This window comes from Trichosurus vulpecula, chromosome 2 (genome assembly GCF_011100635.1).
Source record: "Trichosurus vulpecula isolate mTriVul1 chromosome 2, mTriVul1.pri, whole genome shotgun sequence".
Classification (NCBI taxonomy): domain Eukaryota; kingdom Metazoa; phylum Chordata; class Mammalia; order Diprotodontia; family Phalangeridae; genus Trichosurus; species Trichosurus vulpecula.
Window position 1 is genome coordinate 377673599 of NC_050574.1, and position 25355 is coordinate 377698953.

The 25355-nt window shown below is 36.8% G+C and overlaps 1 protein-coding gene across 1 annotated transcript in view; it reads left to right on the forward strand.

The window, feature by feature from the left end:
- Positions 1 to 25355, forward strand: part of PDE9A (phosphodiesterase 9A) — a 173031-nt gene that overhangs the window by 4368 nt on the left and 143308 nt on the right. The window contains exon 2 of the mRNA XM_036747416.1: positions 23325 to 23395. Within this exon, the coding sequence (XP_036603311.1) occupies positions 23325 to 23395 (71 nt within the window). The remainder of the gene's footprint in view (positions 1 to 23324; positions 23396 to 25355) is intronic.

Here is a 25355-nt window from a genome sequence, read left to right on the forward strand (position 1 = left end):
ATAATTTTAAAAATATCTCTCCTGGATCTGTTTTCCAGGTCACTTATTTTTCCAATGAGATATTTTACATCATCTTTTTTTTCATTCTTTTCATTTTGTTTTATAATGTCTTGATTTCTCATAAAGTCATTAGCTTCCATTTGCTCTATTCTAATATTTATTGAATTATTTTCTTCAGTGAACTTTTAGACCTCCTTTTCTATTAGGCCAATTCTGTTTTTTAAGGTGATCTTCTCCTCATTGGCTTTTTGGGCCTCTTTTGTCATTTGGTCTATTCTATTTTTTAAGGTGTTATTTTCTGAGGTATATTTTTGGGTCTCCTTTACCAAGCTATTGACTTGTTTTTCATGATTTTCTTGGCATCACTCTCATTTTTATTCCCAATTTTTCTTCTGCTTCTCTTATTTGATTTTCAAAATCCTTTTTGATCTCTTCCATGGCCTAAGATCCATTCATATTTTTCTTGGAGGCTTTGGATGTAGGAGCTATGACTTCTCCTGTCTTCTTCTGAGTATGTGTTTTGATCTTCCTTATCATCAAATTAAGTTACTACAGTCAGAGTTTTTCCCATTGTTTGCTCATTTTCCCAGCCTATTACTTGACTTTTTAACTCTTTGTTAAGGCATGGCTCTGCTTCCAATGTGAAGGGTGAACTGTCCCAAGTTTCAGGGGTTTTGTGCAGCTGTTATCAGAGATACTTCTAGAAACTTGTAAGTTTTAAGTTCTTCCAAGGTGGTATGATCTAAGGAGAGGTGTTGACTTATCTCATGGCCTGTGCTCTGGTCTATGAGCAACCACAAGCACTCTTTTCTGCCCTGCAATTGTTGGGAGGGTCTCCTCTCCACTGCTGCCACAAGCTCTGCTGTGCCAGTGCTCCTCCTCCAGGACTGCAACCCAGATCCAAGTATGGACAAAGCAATAGAGTCTTGCCTCAATGCTAGCAAAGAGACCCCTGTAATCTCCTTCTGACCTTGTTCAACCCCCTTACTCTCTTTGGGCTGAGAGCTCCAGAAGAAGCTGCTGCCGCTGTCACTGCTGCTGCTGATTCAGCCACTCCCAAGGCCTGGTTCTGGTTTGCTGGGTCCTGTGCTGTGCTGGTGAAGCCTGGGCTAGACTGTGCTCCTCTCTCATCCAGGTCCAACAGACCCTTCCTGCTGATCTTCTAAGTTGTCTTTGCCATCTGTGGGCTGAAAAGTTTGGAAAATGCCACTGCTGCCAGTGATTCAGTTCCCTGAGGCTTGCTCCTGGTTTGCTGGGGCCTGGTCTACACTGGTATGGCCTTCATTGGACTGCCCTCCTCTCTCAGCTTGGTGCAATAGACCTTTCCTGCTGACCTTCCGGATTGTCTTGGGCTGGAAATTTGTTTCAGTCTGTCTTTTTGTGGATTATGCTGCTCAAGAATTGTTTAGAGTCATTTTTTAAAAGTATTTGGAGGCTCCACCCCCCACTTTGCATATTTTACCACCTGCTACATAGGGGGCAGTTGAAAGCAGCAGAGGTTATAAAAATAAGGTAATCTCTTATTTTCATTTTTCTTCATCATCCTCAAAAATATTACAGGCTCCTGATTTCACTTCATACTTGCATTAGGTGCTATAAAGACACATCCTTACTTAGATTGAATTAGATCATCTCTGAGGTCCTTTCCAGATTAGGAATTCTGTTATTCTACAGTTAACTAAGTTCTCACTCTCTATTGCAGGGCTCCTCAACCTTTCATAGTCAGGACACACTATGCTCTTTGACCCTTTATTGAGAGGATACAGAAGGAACTCCTGAAGTTCAGGAGATGATAAGAAATAATGCTACTGTATTAGGGTGGAGGCAGGAGATGGTTAGAAAAAATCTGACTGTTGTGGTCTGAATTGGAAGGGACCTTAGAGATGGAATTCTACTGTCACATTATATAAATGAGGAGTGGAAGAAAAGGGATATGCTTAAAGTCAAACAATAGACAGTGGAAAGGATAGAATTAGGTGACCAGTCCGGTACAGTGTTCATTTCACTATGTCATGCCCATCCAACCATGTACACCCTTCCTTTTAGAAATGTTTGCTGGTTCTAAAGAATAAAATGGGCATACCCACATGTACAAAAATATTAATAGCAGCTCTCTTTGCGGTGGTCAAGAACTGGAAATTGAGGCGATGTCCATCAATTGGGGAATGGCTGAACAAGTTGTGGTATATGAATGTAATGGAATACTATTGTGCTATAAGAAATGATGAACAGGCAGACTTCAGAAAAACTTAGAAAGACATATATGAACTGATGCTGAGTGAGGTGAGCAGAACCACAAGAACATTGAACACAGTAACAGCTACAGTATGCGATGACCGATTTCAATAGACTTAGCCCTTCTCAGAAATACATGGACCTAAAATAATTCCAAAGGATTCATGATGGAAAAATGCCATCCACATCCAGAGGAAGAATTATGGAGTCTGAATGCAGAAGGAAGCAAATTATTTTCTTTTTTGTTTTTCGTTCTCATGTTTTCTCCCATTCGTTATAATTCTTCTATATAACATGACTAATGTGAAAATATGTTTAATAGGAATGTATATGTAAAGCCTATAGCAGATTGCAGGCTCTCTTGGGGAGGGAGAGAGAGAAAATCTAAAACTTATGGAAGTGAATGTTGAAAACTAAAAATAAATAAATTAACTAATAAAAAAGAATAAGAGGGGCATGCCAGCAATTTCTGAGCATAACTCCTTCTAATCTTTGGAGATTTGAAGGTTTTTGTCCCCCATATCTTGTGGCCCCAGGACATAACAAGCTTACATTTCAAATGCCCTCAATTCTGAGCATGGCTAAAATTGTTGGCCCTGAGATTAGTTGGGTCCACAAATGACCAGCTGGTTAGAATGAAACTGTTGGAGACCCATTGATATAAAAATTTCCTTTTCTTCTGATAGATACAATTGTTCTAGTACATTTGATTTGATCCTCTGCTTAACTATACAGCTCTGACCATAATAGCATCGCATTCTTTTCAAACCTCAATTTTCTCCTTTTTTAAATGAGGATGGTTTTCTTAAACACAGTTCTGACAATGTTACTCCCATACTCAACAATCTCCAGTGACTCACTACTGCCTCTAGGAGAAAATATTAATTCCTTTTGCAGCCCATCATAAACAACCTTCCTTTCCAGGCTCATTATTCATCATTTTTCTTCCCACACCCTGCTATCTAGCCAAAATGGCCTTCTTGCTATTCTTCACACATACTATTTCCTCTCTTGTCTGTACCTTTGTACTAGCTGTTCTCTGTGATCTCCCCCTTAATCTCTCCTTTACAGAGTCCTTTATTTCCTTCAGAACTCAGCTCAGTCGGTACTTCCTACGTGATGCTTTTTCTACCCCATCAACCACTAGTGCCCTGTCCCATAACTAGTTTGAATTTATTTTTTATTTATTCTGTATATACATGAATATATACTGGTATCTCCATATTATTTCCTCTGATAAAACATAAGCTCCTTGAGGGTAGAGACAATTTCATTTTTATCTTGTATCCCTCAGCTCTTTGCATAGTGCATGGTACATAGTAGGTATTTATTAAATGCCTGTTTGTTGATGGATTGGTTGATGTTCTGAGGGTCTTAAAAATAATAATAACCTATTTTAATTTTATTTTTAAAATTTTGTATTGTCATCTTTTACTTTTACATCACCTACATTTCCCAGTATATCCCTCACAGAGAATGGAGAAAGGACGGAAATATATTCTCAAATCTCTTTGATGTTTATTACTGACTAAAAAAAATAGAAAGGAAAAAATATTTACAAGGGAGACAATTAAACCCAATAACATCAAGTTCGATAAACCCAATAAATAAATCATTTTGGGAAGAACTCCCTTTCTGACAATAATTGCTAAGAACCACAAGCTCAAAATGGATATATGGCCTGACCATAAAAAGGTCATACATTAAAAAACATTTTAGAAGATGACTGGGCCACAGACTTTTAACAGTTATGGCTAAAGGGAAGACTTCTTAATGATAAAAAGGCTAATACTCATTTATGTGAACAAAATTACTGTAACCAGAATAAGAAAAGAAGTGGCTGGGGAAAAAATATTTCCATTAAATATATCTGATAAGGATCTGATATCCAGGATACATAGAGAACTTCTTCAAAGGATAACTAGTCAAAAGGATATGAACAAACTGCAAAAAAACTACTAACTAGTAACTTACACCATACTACTAACAACCATAAAAAGATGACTAATTCATTAAGAAAAGAGATATAAATCAATGCAATTCTAAAATTTCATCTTCTACTTAGCAAACTGGCAAAGACAACAAAATATGGAAATAGTTTGAAGGGTTGTGGAAAGGCAGGTCACTAATACACTCTTGATGAGGTTGCAAATTGGTCCATTCTGGAAAGCAATTTGGAATTACGCTAAGAAAATGATTTAAAGTGTCCAAATTTTTTGATCCAGATGTCTCACTGGTAGGCATAATTTCCAAAGAGGTCAATGACAAAAAGAAAAGTTCAACATGAACCAAAATATTTATAGTAGTACTTTTTGTGGTAACAAAGAACTAGAAACAAAGAAGCACATCAATTGGTGAATGAATAAATAAAATACATACATTAATGTAATGGAAGATTACTATATTATCAGAATCTGATGAAAATAGCAACACGTGAGTAAAACTTATCTAAACTGATACAAAGTAAAATAAACAAATACAAGAAAACAATATTGACAATTACAAGAGTGTAAATGCAAACTTTAGTAACTGAACTATTGAAATTCAGAGCAATAACTATATCAAGAGATACAGAAAAAGCCTTTGACAAAGCACAACATTCATTTTTGCTAAAAACTCTACAAAGTATGGCCCAAAAAGAAAATTCTGAAATGTACAATAGGAAAGAAAGGAGATGATGGCTTCTTTTGTGGTTTAGTCACAAAACTATCTGCAAGACTATGGTACATATATAAATGTCTTACATATTATTACATAATATATATGCATATAGTATGTCTAGAGAGATATAGAAATAGATTTTATGCTATAAATAGTGTCATACCCACAAATGTGTTTGTAATTATATGCAATCTTGCAAAAATGTTTTTTTTCCTGAGAAACAATCAGAAAGCTGACAATAAATGCAATGTTTCATAAAAACTGGGAAAAAAAATAGCTTAGTAAGCTAAGCAAGGTTCTAAGTTTACAAATTCTGTGAAATAAAAGGATTGGATTACATACTCTTGAAGGTTTCTTCAATATCTAAGTCTTTGATCCTATGATCCTATATGGAGTTGCATTTTGGACATAGATTGAGCTACCAATAACTCCTGTAATTGTTACTTGTTGAGAAACTTCTAAGGCAGACAAGTAGAACTGGTGACTAGATTGTTCAATCTAAGTGGCCAGACTCTGACCCTAGGAGACATGGTGTATGCCTCCCATTTTTTTCCGGGTAACAAGCTCAGGAAACTCAGAACTTTAATTCAGATTGTTCTCTGTCTTAAGAAGTGATGTCTTTGAGAGTCCTATTTCCAGCTTGCTTCAAAGCATCGGGAGTGCCCCACGGGCATTTTCATCCCTTTTATGAGAAGACTGGATACATTCCCATTTAACCTCATTTTCAGTCTATCTCTTCTAGGTGTTTTGCATCTCCTGCTCTTTTGGAAGCATTCAGTGGTGAAGACAGTTGTTCAGTCATTCCCATGTGTCTACCTCATCCCAGTACTGACTCACTGACCAGTATAAATGCTCCTTCTCTGCTCTAAGATGCTACATCAATTGATAAATAATCATAGTAATCTATGTGGTTGTAGTTCCCAGGCCCCAGCCAGCAAAACACTTCAATGTTAGATCTACCCTTCTTCCCTATGGATATTCTGCCATCACTTGCCTTCTTATTACTAATAAGTACACCCAGACTAGCAAAGGTCTGTGGCTAACCATTTATTAAAAACAATTCAAATATTTAAAACAAATAAAGGTAAGCAGGCTTACCCCAAACCCAGGATGAAAGGCTTCAGAATTCCATGAGTAAGGCCAAATGGAGAAGGAAATACAGAATTACCACTTTGGGGGTCTGTATTTTTTTTCAGGAAATTTCAAGTAACCTGACTTCTTGAGTCTTAACATCTTTCTTTGGGACAATTCCCTCTATCTTCTCTTTCAATCTTCCAGTTCCAGGGAACTCCTCTGCTTCACACATCTTCTATACATCTCATCATGAGTTGGGTTCCATTCCAGTCTTTCTCCTGGACTAACCTAAAGTTCACACTGAGGCATGGCCTATCATTCTTTATCCTATGGTGTTGCACTTAAGGGATTCATTCATGCCCCATAAAGGGAACTGATTTGGCCAGTTTTACAACTCACCATATCTTCCCTCTTTTCTATGATTAGGTTTATAAAAGAGCAACTACTTTACAATCTCCCTCCAGTTAAACATATACTGTCCTTGGTAAATAAATTGATTTTTGTCTATACCACAGTTCCAAATACTAGGTAGTTCTCTCGTGACCATGAGTCTCAATTACATGCATATTATGTGCATGTATAATAGCAGTACATGCCTATAGATACCAATAAATATGCCTAAAAATAAATGCAATAGTAACATAAGCAGAACCACATAATAACGGAATATATGTTATGCATATAAATAGTATATGCAAATAAACAGCAAAATGATGCATAGCTGATGGACAAATGTATCTATGGTGCACAAATATGCAGTAATTACCACATGCATTAATGAACATATGAAATGAAATGCAAGGCACTTTTCAGATTGATATTGTCTTCTTCCTACACAAATAACTACTTCTTTTACTATTGACATTTCCACTCCTATGTCTGCTTATGACACAAAACAAACAAAAAGATTGCTTATTAAATGGCTACCTGAACCCTACCCATCTTACTTCTTTTGATCGAAGGATGAAGGAAGCAACTAATTTTTTATCAGACATATTTTGTCAGCTCCAGTGTTAAGAAGTGCCTTAGGCCTAGAGGTCTGCAGATTCCTTCACACTACCATGGGTGTACTTACACAGTAGGGTACTGGATTTTCCCTATTAAAAAAATTCATAGTTGTTTATTAAGAGAATGTTTTTATATGACTGCAAGTTGTGATAGTTACTGCATTATAGTAAATAGAATAAAGCCTGTCTCTGTCCTTGTAACAGTCCTTCAAGTCATCCATTGCCCTTTTCCATGCTTTATAAATCTTTTTATATTCTAATTGTCTTTGGCTGCCATGTGGCAAGGAAAACAAGTATTTATTTTTTGTTTGTTTGCTTGTTTGTTTTTTGGAGGGGGAGGGCAGGGCAATTGGGGTTAAGTGACTTGCCCACAGTCACACAGCTAGTAAGTGTGTCAAGTATCTGAGGCCGGATTTGAACTCAGGTCCTCCTGACTTCAGGGCCAGTGCTCTACTCACTGCACCACCTAGCTGCCCCGAGTATTTATTTTTTGAGATTGATTTTAGGTTCTTTTAGCCTACTCATTTTCACAATTGATGTATATCATTTAAAGTTCAGTAGAACATGGTAACAGTCTCAGCTGGTATTGGTTTCTTTGTCCATTCCCTATTTTTCACCATCTATAAGTTCTTTAAATATGTTCAGTTGGAACTTTCTGGGTTATGTAAGCAACAAGATGGCAGGCTAGACATTTTTTAATACCCACTAACTCTCAAATTTCCCCAGAGTAGGAATTACTAGAGTAGAGCAATAAATCTACAGTATAAGAAAACAAGTCTTCCTGTCAAGTCTTCCTCTGAAAACTGCCTATTCATATCTTTTGACCATTTATCAATTGAGGAATGGTTCCTATTCTTATAAATTTGAATCGGTTCCCTATTTACTTGAGAGATCTTTATCAGAAAAATCTTTTGCAAAATTTTCCCAGTTTCCTACTTCTAATTTTAGCTGCATTTTTTAGTTTGTTAGAAATCTTTTTAATTTTGTTTAATCAAAATTGTCCATTTTACCTCCTAGAGGTAAACCTCTCTGTCTTTTGCTTGGTCATGAACTCTTCCCCTATGCATAGATCTGGTAGGTATTTTCTTCCATGTTCCCTAATTTGTTCATAAAGTTGCCCTTTGTGCCTAAAGCATGTATCCATTTGGAATTTGTCTTGTCATATGGTATGGAATGTTGGTTTATAAATAGTTTCTGCCAGATTGCTTTACTGTTTCCCTAACAGTTTTTATTGAATAGTAAATTCTTGCCTAAATAGCTTGGATCTTTTTATTTATCTAACACTAGGCTACTGTGCTCATTTGTTTCTGTATATTGTGTTAATCTATTAGTGACTAATGGAACTAGGGTGCAAAGGACCACTCCCTACACTTAGGGAATAGCATTGGTGGGAGTTAGAACCATTTGCAGAGAGCCTAAACACTTCACAATCCTCTTAAAAGTACTAGGGAACCCTGGGAAAGGAGTGAAATGTAACCTACCTCCTACCTGACCTTCAGGTGGTGGCAACCAGGATGGTCTTATACTATCATGTTGTGATACATGGTATCAGTTTGGCTTTTACACAGTAATAATTATTTCCAAAAATATCATCACAACTACATAGACTTATTCCCTCAAAATGTGGGAGGCATGATCTACTCTACTCCCCACTTTGCAACACCTCAGGCTCTAGGGAGAGAAAAGAGATAAGCCTCTTGGTTTAGCTTGGTTCCTATAGAGTACAACCCCAATCCCAAGTCTGAAAACATCCTGAGACTTGAGTCCCAGACACCCTGGATTCTTTGGGCTTCCATATTGGGCTGGCTTGCTGAAACTTCCTACTTTTAATCCTGGCTCCAAAAAGTCTTGAACTTTCAGATCCTGTAGGGATCACCTCTGGCACCTGAAACTGAGGAGGCTAAACAACATAAAATAGAAACAAATATTCCCAGGCTTATTTCTCTGAGACAAGGTAAAAGAACAAGAGTAGAGGAAAGAAATTCCTCACCTCTTCAGCTCATGGCATTTATGATGTAGGTGAATGAGAAGCAAGAAACGGAACACAGGAAAGAGTGTCTGAGAAGAAAGTGATCAAATCAGTCTGGCCAGTTTTTAAAATGCAGGCAGCAAATTCAAGCAAGCTACCCACACACACAGTAAGAACACAGAATTCCTTCATGTTAGGCACTTTGGATATTCTCCAAAGGCCTTTTGAAGGCTCCTGCATGTTAAGCAAACTGGGCATGCCCAGAGAAGCCTGGGTTACATCTGTCTTCTGCAGACTTTTCCTGATCCCCCCAGTTACTAATGCCTTCCCTTTTCAGATTTCCTTCCATCTACTCTTGCTTGCATATCTCCCCCATTAGAATGTAAGCTTCCTGAGGACAGGAATTTTTTTTTTTGCCTTTCTTTGTATCCACAGCAGTTAGCAAAATACCTAGCACATCGTAAGCTCTTAATAAATTTTTGTTGACTGTTAGCTTTCTCTTCTGATTGTTAGAGATAACCATTCCAGAGAGAAATAAAGTTCTACCCAAATTACCATTACAAAGTACATACAAATAATAACTAAGGCACAGGCATTGACATGAGGATGAACCATGACCAATGAAACATTAATAATTTTTTTCCTTTTCCACATTGCAATTTAAATATATACATATGTGTATGTGTGTATTCAAAATTAGATATCTATTTAGTTTCTAGGTTGGCTCAGCCATCCCAACCTTTTCTCATAATAGCAGATTTAGAACCTTAGAGAAAGACCAGCCCCACCACTCCTACTCCCCATCATATTCAAGTTACCTTAGAGTCCTACCCTCCTTTAAAGGATAATTCACCACCACCACCACCATCACCCATACACTCTAGCTCTTGTCCTCCTCCAATATATTTCTATTTATTCAACCAACTCTTCACAATATAACACACCCACATGGTCAGCGATATTTATACAACCAGCTACTTGCAATAATGATACTTTTAGATCTTAAAAACAGCCATTTACTTAGTTATAAGACAAAAGAAATAATATGACAAATACTCATATTAAAGCAAGTGCATAATTGATAAAATTCACAGTTCACACATAAATTTGGTCACACTCTTCCATCAGTGCAATCTGTGGAGAAGAGTAGACACGCACTTATAAGAAATTGCTAGAGAAGCTGATTGTGCTTGGCTTTTTTCTATTACAGCTTCAGTCAACTCTGTAACCCTTGTTAAAATGCCTCTCACAGCTTCCTTCACTCATCACTCTATAACAGACCCATAACTCCTCCCAACATAATGTAAAGTTTGTTTTTGGAGGAATTCTCAGGGATGAGTCTAAGAAAGACCAAACCCCACCACTAAATAATATGAAGCTAGAAGAAAAAGTCCACAAGTAAAATTCCCTTCACTTTAGCCAGTAAGGTAACCAGTACCTTACAGTACTACAGTTTTTTTTTTCTTTATTAAAAAATTTTTAAGCATTTATTAAGTACTTACTCAGCCAGGCACCATGCTAAGTTCTGGGACTACAAATGCACAGAGGTAAGATAGTCCCTACTTCTAAGGAATTGCTACTTGTAAAATTGTCTCTATCTTTAGATGCACGTAGCATCTATATTAACAGTTGGCACATATCGGAGATATACAAGGCCAGGATACATACATGTAGAGGCACACATGTAGAGGACACAGGTCTTCAGGGTGAATGCATAGGAGCGCACAGATATAGGGAACACGTGGCCAAAGCAACAGCAAGGAATGGCAGCACATTCATGGAAGAGGAACTCCTGCCTCTGACACTACTATAAGGTTGCTGTTTTGTCCTCAGTGACATCATCTCAGTGTTTACACAGGGCCTGCTTCATGATGGTCTCATAGGTTTTTTTAAGGATGTTGCTCAAATGGGTTTATAGTCTCTGCTTGAGATTGTTCCACTGCCCTTCTAGTTGCTGGATGAAGCTCTGCTACATTCATCATCTTGGTTTGATGCCACTACATTAGACATGTAGCTTCTGCCAGAAGCTCCTCTTCTGGGCACTCGATTGACTTCATCTTCTCACTCAGCTAAAACCCTTAGCTGTCTCTTCAAGGAAAGAGTGGGTGCTGCAGGGCTCTTTCAGCTTAAAATCAAGCCCACAAATTTCATCTCTTTTTTCATGCTTTTTTTTTTAAATAAAAGGCAGAAATGCTGCCAAGCAATATTCAAAAACCTATCTTTCTGGTCCTCTTCTTTTGTCACTTTAGGTCCTTGGTTCTAAAACCTCTCATCTTCCCAGCAAGAGCCTTCTCACTCCAAATGTCAAACTTATGATCAAAGAAAGGGGTTCTCCCAGCTAGCTAATGCTTTGTGGCTTAGTGTGTTCTTTGTACTCCTCTTCCTGGATCAGGAATTTAGGTGCCTCTGTCAGAAATCTCACCCTAGTTTAAGGCAGGCATTCTATGTATTTCCCAATTTTCAAACTCTGGACACTAGACTATGTTCTAAGTAAAGGCGATTTATCCCATATCCACCAATCACATTGGGTTTGCAGGGTTCCCATATTCTTCTGTCAGCATATGTAAATGTGTGCAGGGGGGAAGGGGACATTTATTGAGACAAGTTAAGCCTAAGGGGTAAGGGGTAAGCCTCTTCTACCAGCTTAATTTTTTCCTGACTTTTCATATGGTGAGATGGCCGATCAAAACCTGAAAGGGTCTTTGGGACATTCCTTACATTCATGCATCATATCACACTGTAGAAAAGCCAGAAAGATCAACCATGAGAAGAAAACAGAATTGTTTCAAACGTTTGTCACTGGGTATGGAAAAAAAACAAGCAAACATCCCAAATCTAAGGAAACAAAAGCTGTAATGGTTTTCGGTCTTGCCTGTGGTAGCCAACCTTTTGCATAAATAATAACTAAGTCATATGTGAAACCAGTTCTAGAAGTAGCAGATGTGAAGCAGATCTGGGAGAAACTCCAATTCTTTTTTACAAATACTCAGGGAAAGAGTTACATTCTTCTGACAGGGAAGTAAGTTTTCAGTATCCTAAAGAAAAATTCAAGGTGGCGAGAGGAAAGAAGAAGAGAAGAGAGGGGAAGAGAAGGAAGGGGGGAGGGAAGAGGCAGAAAGAGGAGAAAAGAGTAGAGGAGACATCTGAAAGAAAGGTGGAGGAAGGAGAGAGGTTAGGTTGGGGAAGAAAAGGAAAGGGAAGGAAAGAAGGAAGGAAGAGAAGAAGGAAGGAAGGAAGGAAGCAAGGAGGGAAGGAAGGAAGGAAAGGAGGGAGGGAGGAAAGAAGGAAGGAAAGAAGGATGGAAAGAAGGAAGGAAGGGAGGTAAGAAGGAAAGAAGAGAGGAAAGGATGAAGGGAGGAAGGGAAGAAGGAAGGGAGGGAGGAAAGAAGGGAGGAAGGAAGGAAGGAAGGAAGGAAGGAAGGAAGGAAGGAAGGAGGGAAAGAGGGAAGGGACGAAGGAGGGAAGGAAGGAGGGAAGGAAGGAAGGAAGGAAAAGAGGAAGGGAGGAAGGAAGAAAGGAAAGAAGAGAGGAAGGGATGAAGGGAGGAAGGGAAGAAGAAAGGGAGGAAGGGAGGGAGGGAGGAAGGGGGGAAGGAAGAGGGGAAGGAAGGAAGGAAAGGAGGAAGGAAGGAAGGAAGGGAGGGAGGGAAGAAGGGAGGAAGGGAGGGAAGAGGTGGAGAGGAGAGAAGAGAAGACATGTGAAAGAAAGGTGGAGGAAGAGGAGAGAATACGGCTGGGAAGAAAAAAAGGGAAGGAGGGAAGGAAGAAAGAAGGAAAGATAGATGGATAGATAAATGGATCATTTTGCTTAATTAAGCTGTCAAACTAGTAAAAAACAGATCAGAACCCTAAGCCCTATCATCAAGGCATGACATGATAAAATATGTGATAAAAACATTGGGCTAATCATGTGAGGAGAGCCTTATGTTATCAAAATAAAAGAGAAATGTCCCCTGGAATTGGGTTAACTTATGAAACTTCATGAACAAGAGTTATACAAGATACTATTGAAGAGGTCAACAAGTAAATCATGCACCAGGCCACATTATGTGAGATGTTTTGGAAATCCCAGACTGATCTGATATACTCAAAGAATATGCAGCATGGAACTCCCTCTCTGGGATTTCCTGAGAAAGGTTACTTCTCCTCTAGCCTAGCAACATTTATAGTGGCTGCTTCCAAATAGCAGGTGCAACATATGTTACCTATATAATTCTGAGCCTGCACTTCAGACCACAAGCTATCTTTTCTGCTCTTTGTTTCTTTCCTTGAACATAAATGACTGAACGTCCATGGCTACCTTGGAAGTTCATGAGTTGCTGGGTTCCTGTCAGTGACTATTGCACCATGTAGACCCTGCAGATACTAAAACACTTCCCAAAAGATAATCACCAACAGAAGAATAAACTCAACTCCTAGCCTGGCTTGCCAGAAGATATGGACTTTCAGGAAGTTGTTCAGACAGTGCAGAGTCCAAGTGAACGTCAAATGCCTATTTAACAGTCCCACTAAGTACCTCATGTTTTAATATTTTAAACATCAATCTCAAATGAAAGTATAATAGAAGTTAAGTTGTAAGTGCTACAGTATATGGAGCACTAGGTGTGAGATCAGGGAGACCTAAGTTCAAATCTGGCCTCAGACATTTACTAGGTCTATAATCCTGAGTAAGTCACTTAAACTCTGTTAAATCATTTCAGGCAGGTCATTTCACCTCTGTCAATCTCAGTTTTCTTATCTATAAAATAGGGATAATAATAGCATCTATCCCCCAAAGGTTGTTACGAGAATCAAATAAAATAATATTTCTAAATATTGGCACAGAGCATGAAACATATTTGTTTATTGGTAACTGTATGACATTTAAGTCTTTGTCAATGTGTACAGATGGGAATTTTGTGCTTTGTACACTTCCTTTGTGTGCTATACCTGATCTACACTGTACAATGAATACTTTAATGTTCCGTTTTGGGGAGGACCCTAGACATGAGCCAAACTTCAACCTTAAGTGATCTTCCTCAGAGCTCTAGGACAGGTGCATAAAGAGATGTAGCCCAGGCTTCTTGGTGCTTGCCCAGATCTCTTAAGAGTAGGGGAAGAAAATCCTTTCCCTCTCACTAATTTAGTTCATGGCACTGCCTGTATTGTGGATGAACTATGATCTTTACCCTCTGGATACAGCGGGAAAGGAGTGAAAGGAGAATGGAGACAGAAGGAGCAACAGAAAGATTGGCAAAAAGAAAACAACCATGGCAGTCTTGCCAGTTTTAAAAACAGCCTTCAACTATGTAGCATGTCAAAGGAGGCTACAAAACCTCTGTGATAGAGTGTGCAGAAGCTTCCTTGTTAGGCAATTTGGACATCCAAAAGTCCCTCCACATTAAACCATCTGGACAAGCCCAGGTCACAAAGAAAAGAACTTGGCCCCTTTCTTTAGATGCAGGCTCACTCATCCCCCATAACTGAATGTGGTCAATATGAACCCTAGGACTAGTAAGACCTCAGTTCACTCAGAGAGTAAACATTCCACTGTCCCTGGCTGCAGCATGTCTGCTGCTACATATAATTTTGTAGTTCACCTTCAGACACAATAAAGGGAAAATGAAGAAGAAAACAATCAAGAAAAACGACAAAACTGATGACTAGATCAAGGATAATTAAACGGATTTTGAATTATGATGTACAAGAGATCCACTGCAGAGAACCAAGTACAGTTTAATATATCCCCGAATATCACCAGTGCAGAAAAGAGAAGCAAGAATCCCTAACATTAGCAGATAATAGTCTGAATGAAATCAGCTTAAAATTCAAAGCTAGAAAATAAATTGCTCAAAGACTTCTGAAACTGTTTCAACTGACTATAAGTCAAATTCTAAGTCTATGCAATCTGTTCTCAGATAACAGTATCAAGGAACATGTGTTGTCTTTCCTAACAATTCTTAACAATATGGATATATTCTAGGTATTGCTATCTTTCAACTAACTCATTATTGATCCATCATCCAGGGATTTATCTGAACCATTGTTGAGTTATTGAGTGTATCTGTTAGTATTGTAATTAAGAGATGCCAGAGTAGATGGGCCACGATTAAATAAATCACCTTTTCCAGCATGTGGGGGTAGTGTTTAACTGAGGTTTAGCAGAAGGATCCTGACTACTGCAAGTGGATATAAAACTGGGTGCAGCTTTTTGCCTTTGCTTGGAATGAGTCTATTAGTTGAGATATCAAGTACCTCAATTAATCCTTCAGGGCATAGAGAAAATACAGCTATATGGGCATGGGGAGGGGGTCTTCCACTGTCTGCTCCTCCCTCTTCTTGTTGCATGATATAGTAGGGATTCAACTTGAGGAAGGTTACAGGAAGTAAGGAGAGAGGTGCTACTTCATCAGGAAGGTGTTGTCCACAAGGGCAGAGAGACGTTAGGTCTGATGATGACAACCTGGCTCCCCTTCATCCTCCTCTATGATGGACTAGCTTTATCCTGAGGTCAGAGATTCCTGCCAGAACAAGATAATGTAGGAGCTTTGTGAAATCAAAATTGTCCATTTCGCCAGCTTTGAACTTCTCTAACATTTTCCCTATCCATAGATCTAGCAAGTATTTTTTTTCATGCTCTTCTGATTTGTTTATAATGTTACCCTTTATGTGTCTTAATCATGTACCAATTTGGTGCTTGTCTTGATACGTGGTATGAAAAGTTGGTCTACACCTAATGTCTGACAGACTTATAAATCCCATTAGTTTTTGTTGTCTTGTCCTAATAACTGGCATCTTTGGGTTTATCAAACACTAAGCTACCATTCTCATTTCATTCTGTGTAGTATGTATCCAATTCATTCCACTGATCAACCTCTTTATTTCTTACCCCAAATCAAATTGTTATGATGATTACAACTTTGAGAGAGAGTCCAAGATCTGTTTACTGCCAGGCTCCCTTACTTGCAACTTTTTCAAGTTAATTCTTTAGATATTCCTGATATTTTGTTCCATGAAATGAATTTTGTTTATTTTTTCTGGCTCTATAAAGTAATTCTTTGGTAATTTGATTGGTATGGTGCTAGACAAATAAATAAATTTAGGCAGCATTGTCATTTTTATTATATTGGCTCAGCCTAGCAAAGACCAATTCATATATCTATAATTATTTAGATCCATCTCTGTATAAAGAGTATTTTATTTTGTGATTTTTTCATATAGTTTCTGTGTATCTTCGAAGGCAGAGTCCCAAGTATTTTATACTGTCTACAGTTATTTTGAGCAGCTAGATGGCACAGTGGATAAAGTGCCAGGCCTGGAGTCAGGAAGACTCATCTTCATAAGCTCAAATCTGGCTTCAGACACTTACTGGCTGGGTGACCTGGACAAACCACTTAACCCTGTTTGCCTCAGTTTCCTTATTTGTAAAATGACCTGGAGAAGGAAATGGCAAGCCACTCTAGTATCTTTGCCAAGAAAACCCCAAATGGGGTCACAAAGAGTATGATCTAACTAAAATGACAGAACATAGTTATTGTAAATGGAATTTCTCTTTCTATTACTTCCTGTTGGATTTTGTTGGTATATATAGAAATGATAGTGATTTGTGTGGGTCTATTATATATCCTACAACTATGCTAAAGTTAATTATTTCATGAATTTTTAGTTGATTCTATAAGATTTTCTAAATAAACCATCATATAATCTGCAAAGATGACAATTTTATTTCCCTCTCTGCCTATACCTATTTACCTCATTTTTTTCTCTTTTCTTATTGTTATAGTTAACATTACTAGCACTATATTTAATAGTGATGTAGATAATGTTGTTGTAGTCTTCTGGCCAATATTTTATTAATTTTTTGCATCAATATTCGTAGTTTTCTTTCTCTGCTTTGACTCTCCCTGTTTGAGGTTATCAAGAGCATGTTTGTGTCATAGAAGAATTTGGAAGGACCATTTCCTTTCCTATTTTTTAAACAGTTTATATAGTATTAAAATTGTTCTTTTTGATAGAATTCTCTTGAAAATTCACCTGATCATGGATGTTTTTCTTTACAAGTACACTTATGTTTTCAATTTCAATTTCAAAGACTTCAATTTCTTTTTCAAAGATAAGATTAAGTACTCAATTTCCTATTTTATTAATCTGAGCAACATTAGTTTTTGTTAATATCTTTCTATTTCATTTAGAGTAACAGTTTTATTAGCATAATAAAACTAGCCAATTTGGGCATAAAACATTGGACAAAATAGCTCTAAATAATATCTTTTATTTGTTTTTCCTTGTTTATGATTCATATTTTCATTTTTAATACTGGCAATTTGGTTCTTTCGTCTTAACTGTTAGATTCTTAAATTGTTAAATTCTTAATTGCTTTATCTATCTCATTGTTTTTAAAAGACAGTTCCTAGTTTTATTTCTTAATTCAGTGTGTTTTATGCTTTCAATTTTGTTCATCTCTCCTTTGAGTTTCAGAATTTCTATTTTGACATTTAAGTGGGGGTTATTAATTTGTTGGCTTTCTAGGGTTTTTTTTTTTTAGTTGCATGTCAGAGTCATTGATCTGCTCTTTCTCCTTTTTTATTGATGAAAGTGTTTAGAGATATAAATTTCCCCAAAGTGCTGCTTTGGCTGAATCTCCACATTTAGGATATATTATTTCATTGTTGTCATATTTTATCTATTTTTTCCTATGATTTATTTTCCAACCCACTTATTCTTTAGAATTAAGTTATTTTCCAATTAATTTTTAATCTTTGCTTCAAAGGCCATTTACTGAATGTAGTTTTCATTGCATTATGATCATGAAAAGATGCATTTAATATTTCTGCTTTTCTGAATTTGCTTGAAAGCATTTTTTGCCCTATTATATGTTCATTTTTTGTGAAGGTGCCATACATGAATGAGAAATAAATATTCTCCTTTCTATTCTCATTCAATATTCTTCAGAATTTGATCATATGCATATTTTTCTAAAATCCTACTCAGGTCCTTTATTTCTTTTATTTTTGGGGGCAAGATTTATCTGGATCTGAGAGGGATAAATTGAGATTCCCCGCTATTATCATTTTGCTATCTCTTTCACCCTGTAACTAATTTAGCATATCTTTTAAGAATCTAGATGTTATGTCATTCGGTGCATATGTATCTAGTATTTCTATTAGTTCTTTGTCTGTGGAACATTTTATCAAAATATAGTTTTCCTGTTGTTATCTTTTAATTGGATTTTTTGCTGTTGCTTTTTCTGGTGATATGATTGCTAACCTGCCTTTTTTATTTCTACTGAAGCATAATAGTTTCAACCCCTCATTTTAATGCTGTGCCTATATTTTTGTTTAATTTCTTTTTTTTTAGTGTTATTGGATTATGGTTTCTTATCAATAGATAAGTTGTCTTCTGTTTTGTATGGTTTTGTATTTCTGTTTGTATGGTTTCTTATAAATAGCCCTCTTCTGTTTTATGGATGAGTTCATCCCAGTTACATTCATAGTTATGATTGTTAATTGTATATTTCTCTTCATTGGATTCACTAGGAATTCTTTAAAGTCCTCTATTTCAAGGTCTATTCCCACATGCCCCCACTCCCAGGATTATACTCAGTTTAGTTGGGTCAGTTTTCTGGTCTTAAACCCCCTAGATTATTTACTTTCTGGAATATCATATTTCAAGTTCTACACTCCTTTATCATGTTGGCAGTTACATCTTACGTCATTCTGACTGGATCCTCAGTTCTTGCACTCATTCTTACTGGTGACTTGTAGTATTGTTTCTTTGACCTAGAAGCTCTGGATTTGGACTATAATGTTCCTGGGAATTTTCATTTTGAGGTTCCTTTCAGGAGGTGACTAGTGGAGTTTTTCAATTTCTACTTTATCCTCTGCTTCTAAAGTATCTTGGAAGTGTTCTTTTATGATTTATGGAGTTTTTATTATTATTTATTTATCTAGTGCTTGCTTGGGGTTTTTTGGTCATAGCTTTCAAATAAATTAAATTCTCTCTCTTTAATTTGTTTTCCAGGTTAGTTGTTTTTGCTACGAGATGCCTCACTTCTTTCTACTTTTTCAGTCTTTTGGCTTTGTTTTAATATTTCTTGATGTTTCACACAGTTATTTGCTTTCATTTGTCAATTCTAATTGTCAGATAGTTATTTTCTTATTTTTTGTACCTCTTGTTCCAATCTATCAATTCTCTTTTTACATCTTTCTTCAATATCTTCATTTTTGCCTTTTTTAAACTCTCACTTGGTTTATAAAATTATTTAACTCTTGCTTTATCTCTTTCAAAAATTCTGGTTGGGTTTGTGTTTCAGCTGCATTTTTTTTGAGGCTTTGCTTACAGATCTTTTGAAGTCATTTTCTTCTTCTTGTATGTTGAACTTCCCTTTCACCATAATGGCTCTTTATGGTGAAATTCTCTTTTTCTCTGTTCATTCCTCCAGTCTACTTATTATTTTGTTCCTTAAGTTAGGGCTAGGCTCTAACTTGCCAGATGCAAAGCATGGGGTAGGGGTCAGGAGAATGTCTGGACTGAGCTTTGGTCTTCTTACATCCTTTTGCTATGTTCCCAGCTTTGGCACCTTTTATACCCTGAAAAACATTAGAGAAAACTCCCCAAAAGAATGATTCCCTCAAATTTACATGTCTTCAAAAAAAGCCCAAAATTCTTTTAATGTGTACCTTAACATCATGATTCCCGATCACAAAGAATTAGCAGGAATAGTCCCTGATGCCATTGTTCTGAGCCTCAGAACTAACTAACTTTAAATTCCACCCCACCCCACCCCCATGCCAATAACTCATCACTTTACATTTGGAATGGGAATACTTGCCAAAAGAAAGCTTTGGTGCAATTTCAGACTAGGCTTCCAGTTAGCTCCTGGATACAGTGGCTCAGTGGGGCTCAGTGGAACTCTGTAGGGCTAGGGATATAGAGCCACAGAAAATCTGAACCACTGATTTTCAAAAAAAATTTTATTCTCTCGGTAGCCATTAGAAGCACTCTGCTCATGCATACTCCCAGTGCCTTCCCATATAATTAGTATGATCCTGTCTTGTCACCTAATTTACTAGAGGAGGGAGAAAGCTCTACTCAAATTGGAAAAAATTTCCATTTACTTTTAAACTGGAATTGGACATTTTGCTAGTTTTTTCTCTTGCTCTGGTCAGTCAAGGGATATGAAGAGATCATACAAATTATAGCTGTTACAGGGGGGGCAGGGCAGGAACTTGCCAGCATATTACAAGCTAGCAGCTTTTTCTGGAATCCATTCCAATATTAGTTTTAACAGACTCTTGGAATTATTTGCTCAGAATTAAATTTTTTTTCTCTTTGTCACAGATTTAACTTTTTAATATAAAAATTTTTCCCAGTCACTTTCTATTCGTCCTTAGCTAATTAAAAGAAATCCTTATACCTACCCAAAGAGAAGAGTTAATTGCACAGTCATTCAACTGCTACAAACAGCTCCTAGTTACAAACAATTTTAAATACATTTTCTGTGTAAGAAAGAGGAGCTGGTATAGATTAACCTGAGCAAAGCCCAGACCACTCCTCATTCATCAAAATGACAAGGTGCGTAGAGGGCAAAACTTAGTATATTTCTATGATGGAAAAAAAGATTTAATGGATTAGAAGCTATTCAAGCTTCTTGATGAAAGAACCAAAGCTGAGTAGAAACTCTGAAATACAAACATGAATCAAGAGAAACTTAGATAGGCATATACATTTGAGCAATTACAAGGGCCTAAATCATGATGCAGTCAGCTAGATGGCACATTGGATAAAGGGGCCAAGCCTGGAGTCAGGAAGACCTAAGTTCAAATCTAGCCTCAGATACTTACTAGCTTTGTGATCCTGAGCAAGTCACTTAACCCTGTTTGCCTCAGTTTCCTCATTTGTAAAATGAGGTAGAGAAAGAAATGGCAAACCACTCCAGTATCTTTGCCAGGGAAATTCCCAAATGGGGTCACAAAGAATCAGACATGACTGAAATGACTAAACAACAACAAAATTGATGATGAACTGTTTAAATTGTAATTAGGGAGAAGAGACAAAAAAGCATCGTCATTTAGGATGATTTTGTTCTGTTTTGATAATCTTAAGAAAACTAAGAAAAGGAATGGAAAAATAATATACTGGGGAAGAAATTAAGAAATAGGATGAGAAACTTACTATTTCTCATAATTAAGGAGTAAAAGAGAACTACAAAAATAATCAGGAAAGGGTTAGAGGAATGTACACCTCATGAACCTCACTCTTATCTCAACCAGGCAAGGGAAACTAAAAAACAAAAGCACATACACAGAGTTTAGGGTAGTAATAAATAAAATTCAACAGAAAAATAGACAGGGAGAAAGAGGTGGATTTAAGAGAGAGATTAAAGTGGGTCAGAGAATAGAAAGAAGCAAAACAAACTTCAGTCTCAATGGATGAGTTTTAATGGAGAGATTTTAAAAAGTAAAGAATATACAAGAATCAGTGATTGGCATCAGCCTATCATGAAGAGAAGAGAGACAGTGCAATGACATCAGCCATTTATTTATAGATTTAGCAATATTGCTCACAGTCCTATTTCTCTGTCTTCTTGGTAGAGGGCTGGAAGGCAAAGAAAGGAAAAAGAAGAGAATATGATGGAGTTAAATACACAATTAATGATCATAGCCATGAATGTAAATGGAATGAGCTTAACCATAAAATAGAAGAGGGATGCAGAATGGATTAAAAGAGGAATCCAACAATATTTTGTTTACAAGAAATGTATTTGAAACATAAAGATTCACAAAGGGCTTGGCAGGTAATGTGAAGGAAGCAACTGTCTTTCTTAATCCCAAAGCCATCAAAGGCAAAGTCAGAAATCTTGAGAAGAATGTTGCTCCAATTTTAAACTTATCTGGATGGATGTGATAGTCAAAATAGATTATAAAGGACTAGCCAAGAAGCTTATAGAATTAATAAGAAGTTCACTTCAGTGAAAAGAACTTTGGCTCTGTAATTTAAAAAACAGTGTTTAAATACTACTTCTGATCCATACTAGATGACCGTGGGCAAGCCTCTTAACTTCTAGAGGTCGCTGTTTTCTAATCTATAAAATGAAGGCATTGGACCAATTTAAAAAAATAGACATGTTTAAAGGAACAAGCAGGAAAATTACTTGATGTTTGAAAGCACCAGAGACAATAAAACAATGAAAATAATATATTCCCTGTACCACCACCATAAATCTAGGGCACACTATCCCAAAGTTTAATAGAGCTTCAGTGGGAAGATTGAACACACATGTAGAATATACCAGTAGAGAGGTGCAGATTTATGAAGAACATGTGACCAAGACAGCTCACACCATTAACACTTCAAAGCCCAGTGTCATTTACCTTCTTTAAGTGTCCTCATTCTTCTTCCTCTGGGTTCACCATCTCTAAAGAATAAATCATTCAGATGAGCCCCTTGAACCTCTTCCTCTCCGTGGCTCAATGTCTAATGGCCAGGAATGTTTCTCTTCTCAACTCCAAGATTTTCCCTCCTCAATGTGTCTCCTACATATATAAGACACCATGAACAATGGAGAAAGAAAGAAGAAATTCCTTTCCACCCCCTTCCCAAGAGGCAAGGCTATTTTTCCATAGCATATTTTCTTCCATATTTCTAGGTGTCACATTCCTCAGAGCTGGCTCCTGCCTCAACTAATAATTTAAAGAGTGTGTCTCACTTTTTAAAGAGTTATTTGTATCACGACTAATCCATGGTCAGCCAATGAGTAGCTGCCCCCAAATTCCATGAATTTGATTGAACTTCAAGCCTTTTAAAGCACTATCAATGTGTAGCATTCATATATATATATATATACATATATATATATGTATATATTCTTTTTTTTCTGTAAGACCTTAACGTCCTGTTGTCTTTGATAACTATTTCTTTAGCTTCTGGGATTTCATTAATTAGCCTATGAGAAAATCGATTGATCAGGGATATCCCAATCGACTCCTCTTTACCACCACCACCACCACCACCACCACCACCACCACCACCACCACCACCACTATACTAGTTTGCTGTTTCCTGGCTTAGAACACTAAGTAAGATGTTTCACCTAATAGTAATGATGATTAAAGTCCTATTTTATTATAACCATCTACCTCAAGATCAGTTCACCTTTGTTTTCAAAACTATATTTATATTGCATAAAAATATTTTCCTACATCTTACTAATAAGAAGGTATAATTAAAGATGTACCTACTAATAATATTCCAGTGCCCACAAAGATTTTACCTGCTTAAAAAATGAACAATTAATTTTTAACTACATTAAAAGCACATGGAATTTGATATCACCATGGAAACTAATTGGAGATTTTTCTGCCCTGTGTTTTACTACTCTGTTGCCGTTCTGTTTCAAAGGTGGTCTTCAGCAAATACTGCAGTTCCAGTGATATTATGGATCTAGTCTGCATTGCAACTGGTTTACCACGGTAAGTTCTCCAGAATTCTCTTTTTTTTTGGACCAAACATTTTGTCTTGTCAACTACCTAAGTTCAAATTCCTGGAAAAAATACTAAAGCAGAAAATCATCACATATGAGGAACAAGAGAAGTATTGCTGAGAATGAGGAAGTACTAAAGAAATGCCCAACATGGATCATCTCTTCTGCCCTAAGAGTTCTTTCAAGTCAGTAAAGTAAAGCAATGTCATCTAGAGGTGTTATGGCAAAGAAGGACTGGGTGAGGACAAGGGACTCAGGATATGACTTAAAATTCTGGCTCTCCCCTCTGGCTTGCAGATGGTCTTTTGGAAAATTAGCTTTCCCCAGTTAACTACTTAATATTCACAATAAGAAACATTGAAGGGTAAAAAGGGACATAGATTTTATGTAAACATAAATCTATTTGGTTGACAAAATAGCTGTTTTGATTGGATTTGGTCAATATGATAACAAATTACTAGATTGACTGAATCTTCTTTTTCTAATGGTTTTAGCCTTCTGCATGCATGAACATGACATCAGGCAAAAGCAGGGCTTCAAAAATGATACTAAAGGCCAAAAATATAGCCTCATAGAATAACCAGTTGTTATTGTATCAGTCGATTACTAAGCCTTTGTTAACTGCCTACTATGCCAAGTACCGTGCTAGACAATGCCTATCCTCAAGGAGCGTGCAATCTAACGAGGGAGACAAATAAACTGTTCCATGACATTACGGAAATGATGCCATGACATACAAATGAATTAGATTTAAGCAAGGGAGGGCTGTGCAAGGTCACCAGCCTCACTTTCTCCTCCAGAGCCATCTGGGTGCAGTGACCAGATATTCATCAGGATGACTGGAGATGGCCCAGGATGTGAGGAGACTGAGAAGTGGTCAGATAAGTAGGAGGAGAACCAGGAGAGAGTGATGTCTTGAAACACCTAGAGAGAAGAAAGTTCAGAGGAAGAAAGGATGATCAACATTTTCAAAGACTGAAGAAAGATTGAGGAGAATGAAGATTGAGAAAAGGCCACTAGATTGGCAGATATTCTATGGCAGACCCTATTGGTACTTTCTTGATAAGTTGTCTATTTCAGTAAAGGAACTTCTCAATGGTACGTTGCCAGCACTAAAATCCAAATCTCCTCACTCTCAGTCTCAGACACTTTCTGTTACAATAAATTTGATTCATTATAAAACTGTTCATAAGTAAGGAACAATAAATTAGGAAAGAATTGTAGCATCATACAATGTTAGAGTTGTAAACATCCTTGGAAATCATCTATTCCATCCCTGTCAGATGAGAAACTGATTGACTAAGGTATAAAAGCTGATTGCAATTAAAATGACTAATAATTTAAACAATATTCCACAGATGGGGGTTACTCCTATTTTCTACTTCACATTTGAAGATTTTCCTGATATCAGAGATTCTCTCAAGACTTTCATGACTACTGCTAGAAATATATGCAAGAACACGTGTGTATGCACTTGTTGAAATGAATGTTGGACTCATGAATGAATGAATGAACAAATGAATGAATATTTGTGGAAGCTGATAAATTAACAAGACCACTTTCCATGCAAGATGATACTAATGGAAATACTCATATTTGAAAGCATTTTTGCCTCTTAGCAATGCTTCATAGGCAACCTTCCTATGTAGAGTGAAAGAGAGAGCTTTTATTTTCAAACTAATATGGGCATGTTTTATTAAAAAGGAAAGTTAAATTAGTCAAGGCTTCTCTCTTACAATTCAGGCTTCATTCAGAAACAAAAACCTGTAAAGTCCCAAGTTAGCAACTAAATCAGAAAGCAATATACTTTATTTTTAAAGAGGATCTTGGGAAGAAGCTTGTTTTAATAACTTAAAACTGCATTTCATATTATCTGTATATACCAATTCAGATACTGAATCCTGGGAGAAATGTGAATAGAAAAGAAGGGCAAACATGGTTTTATTGAC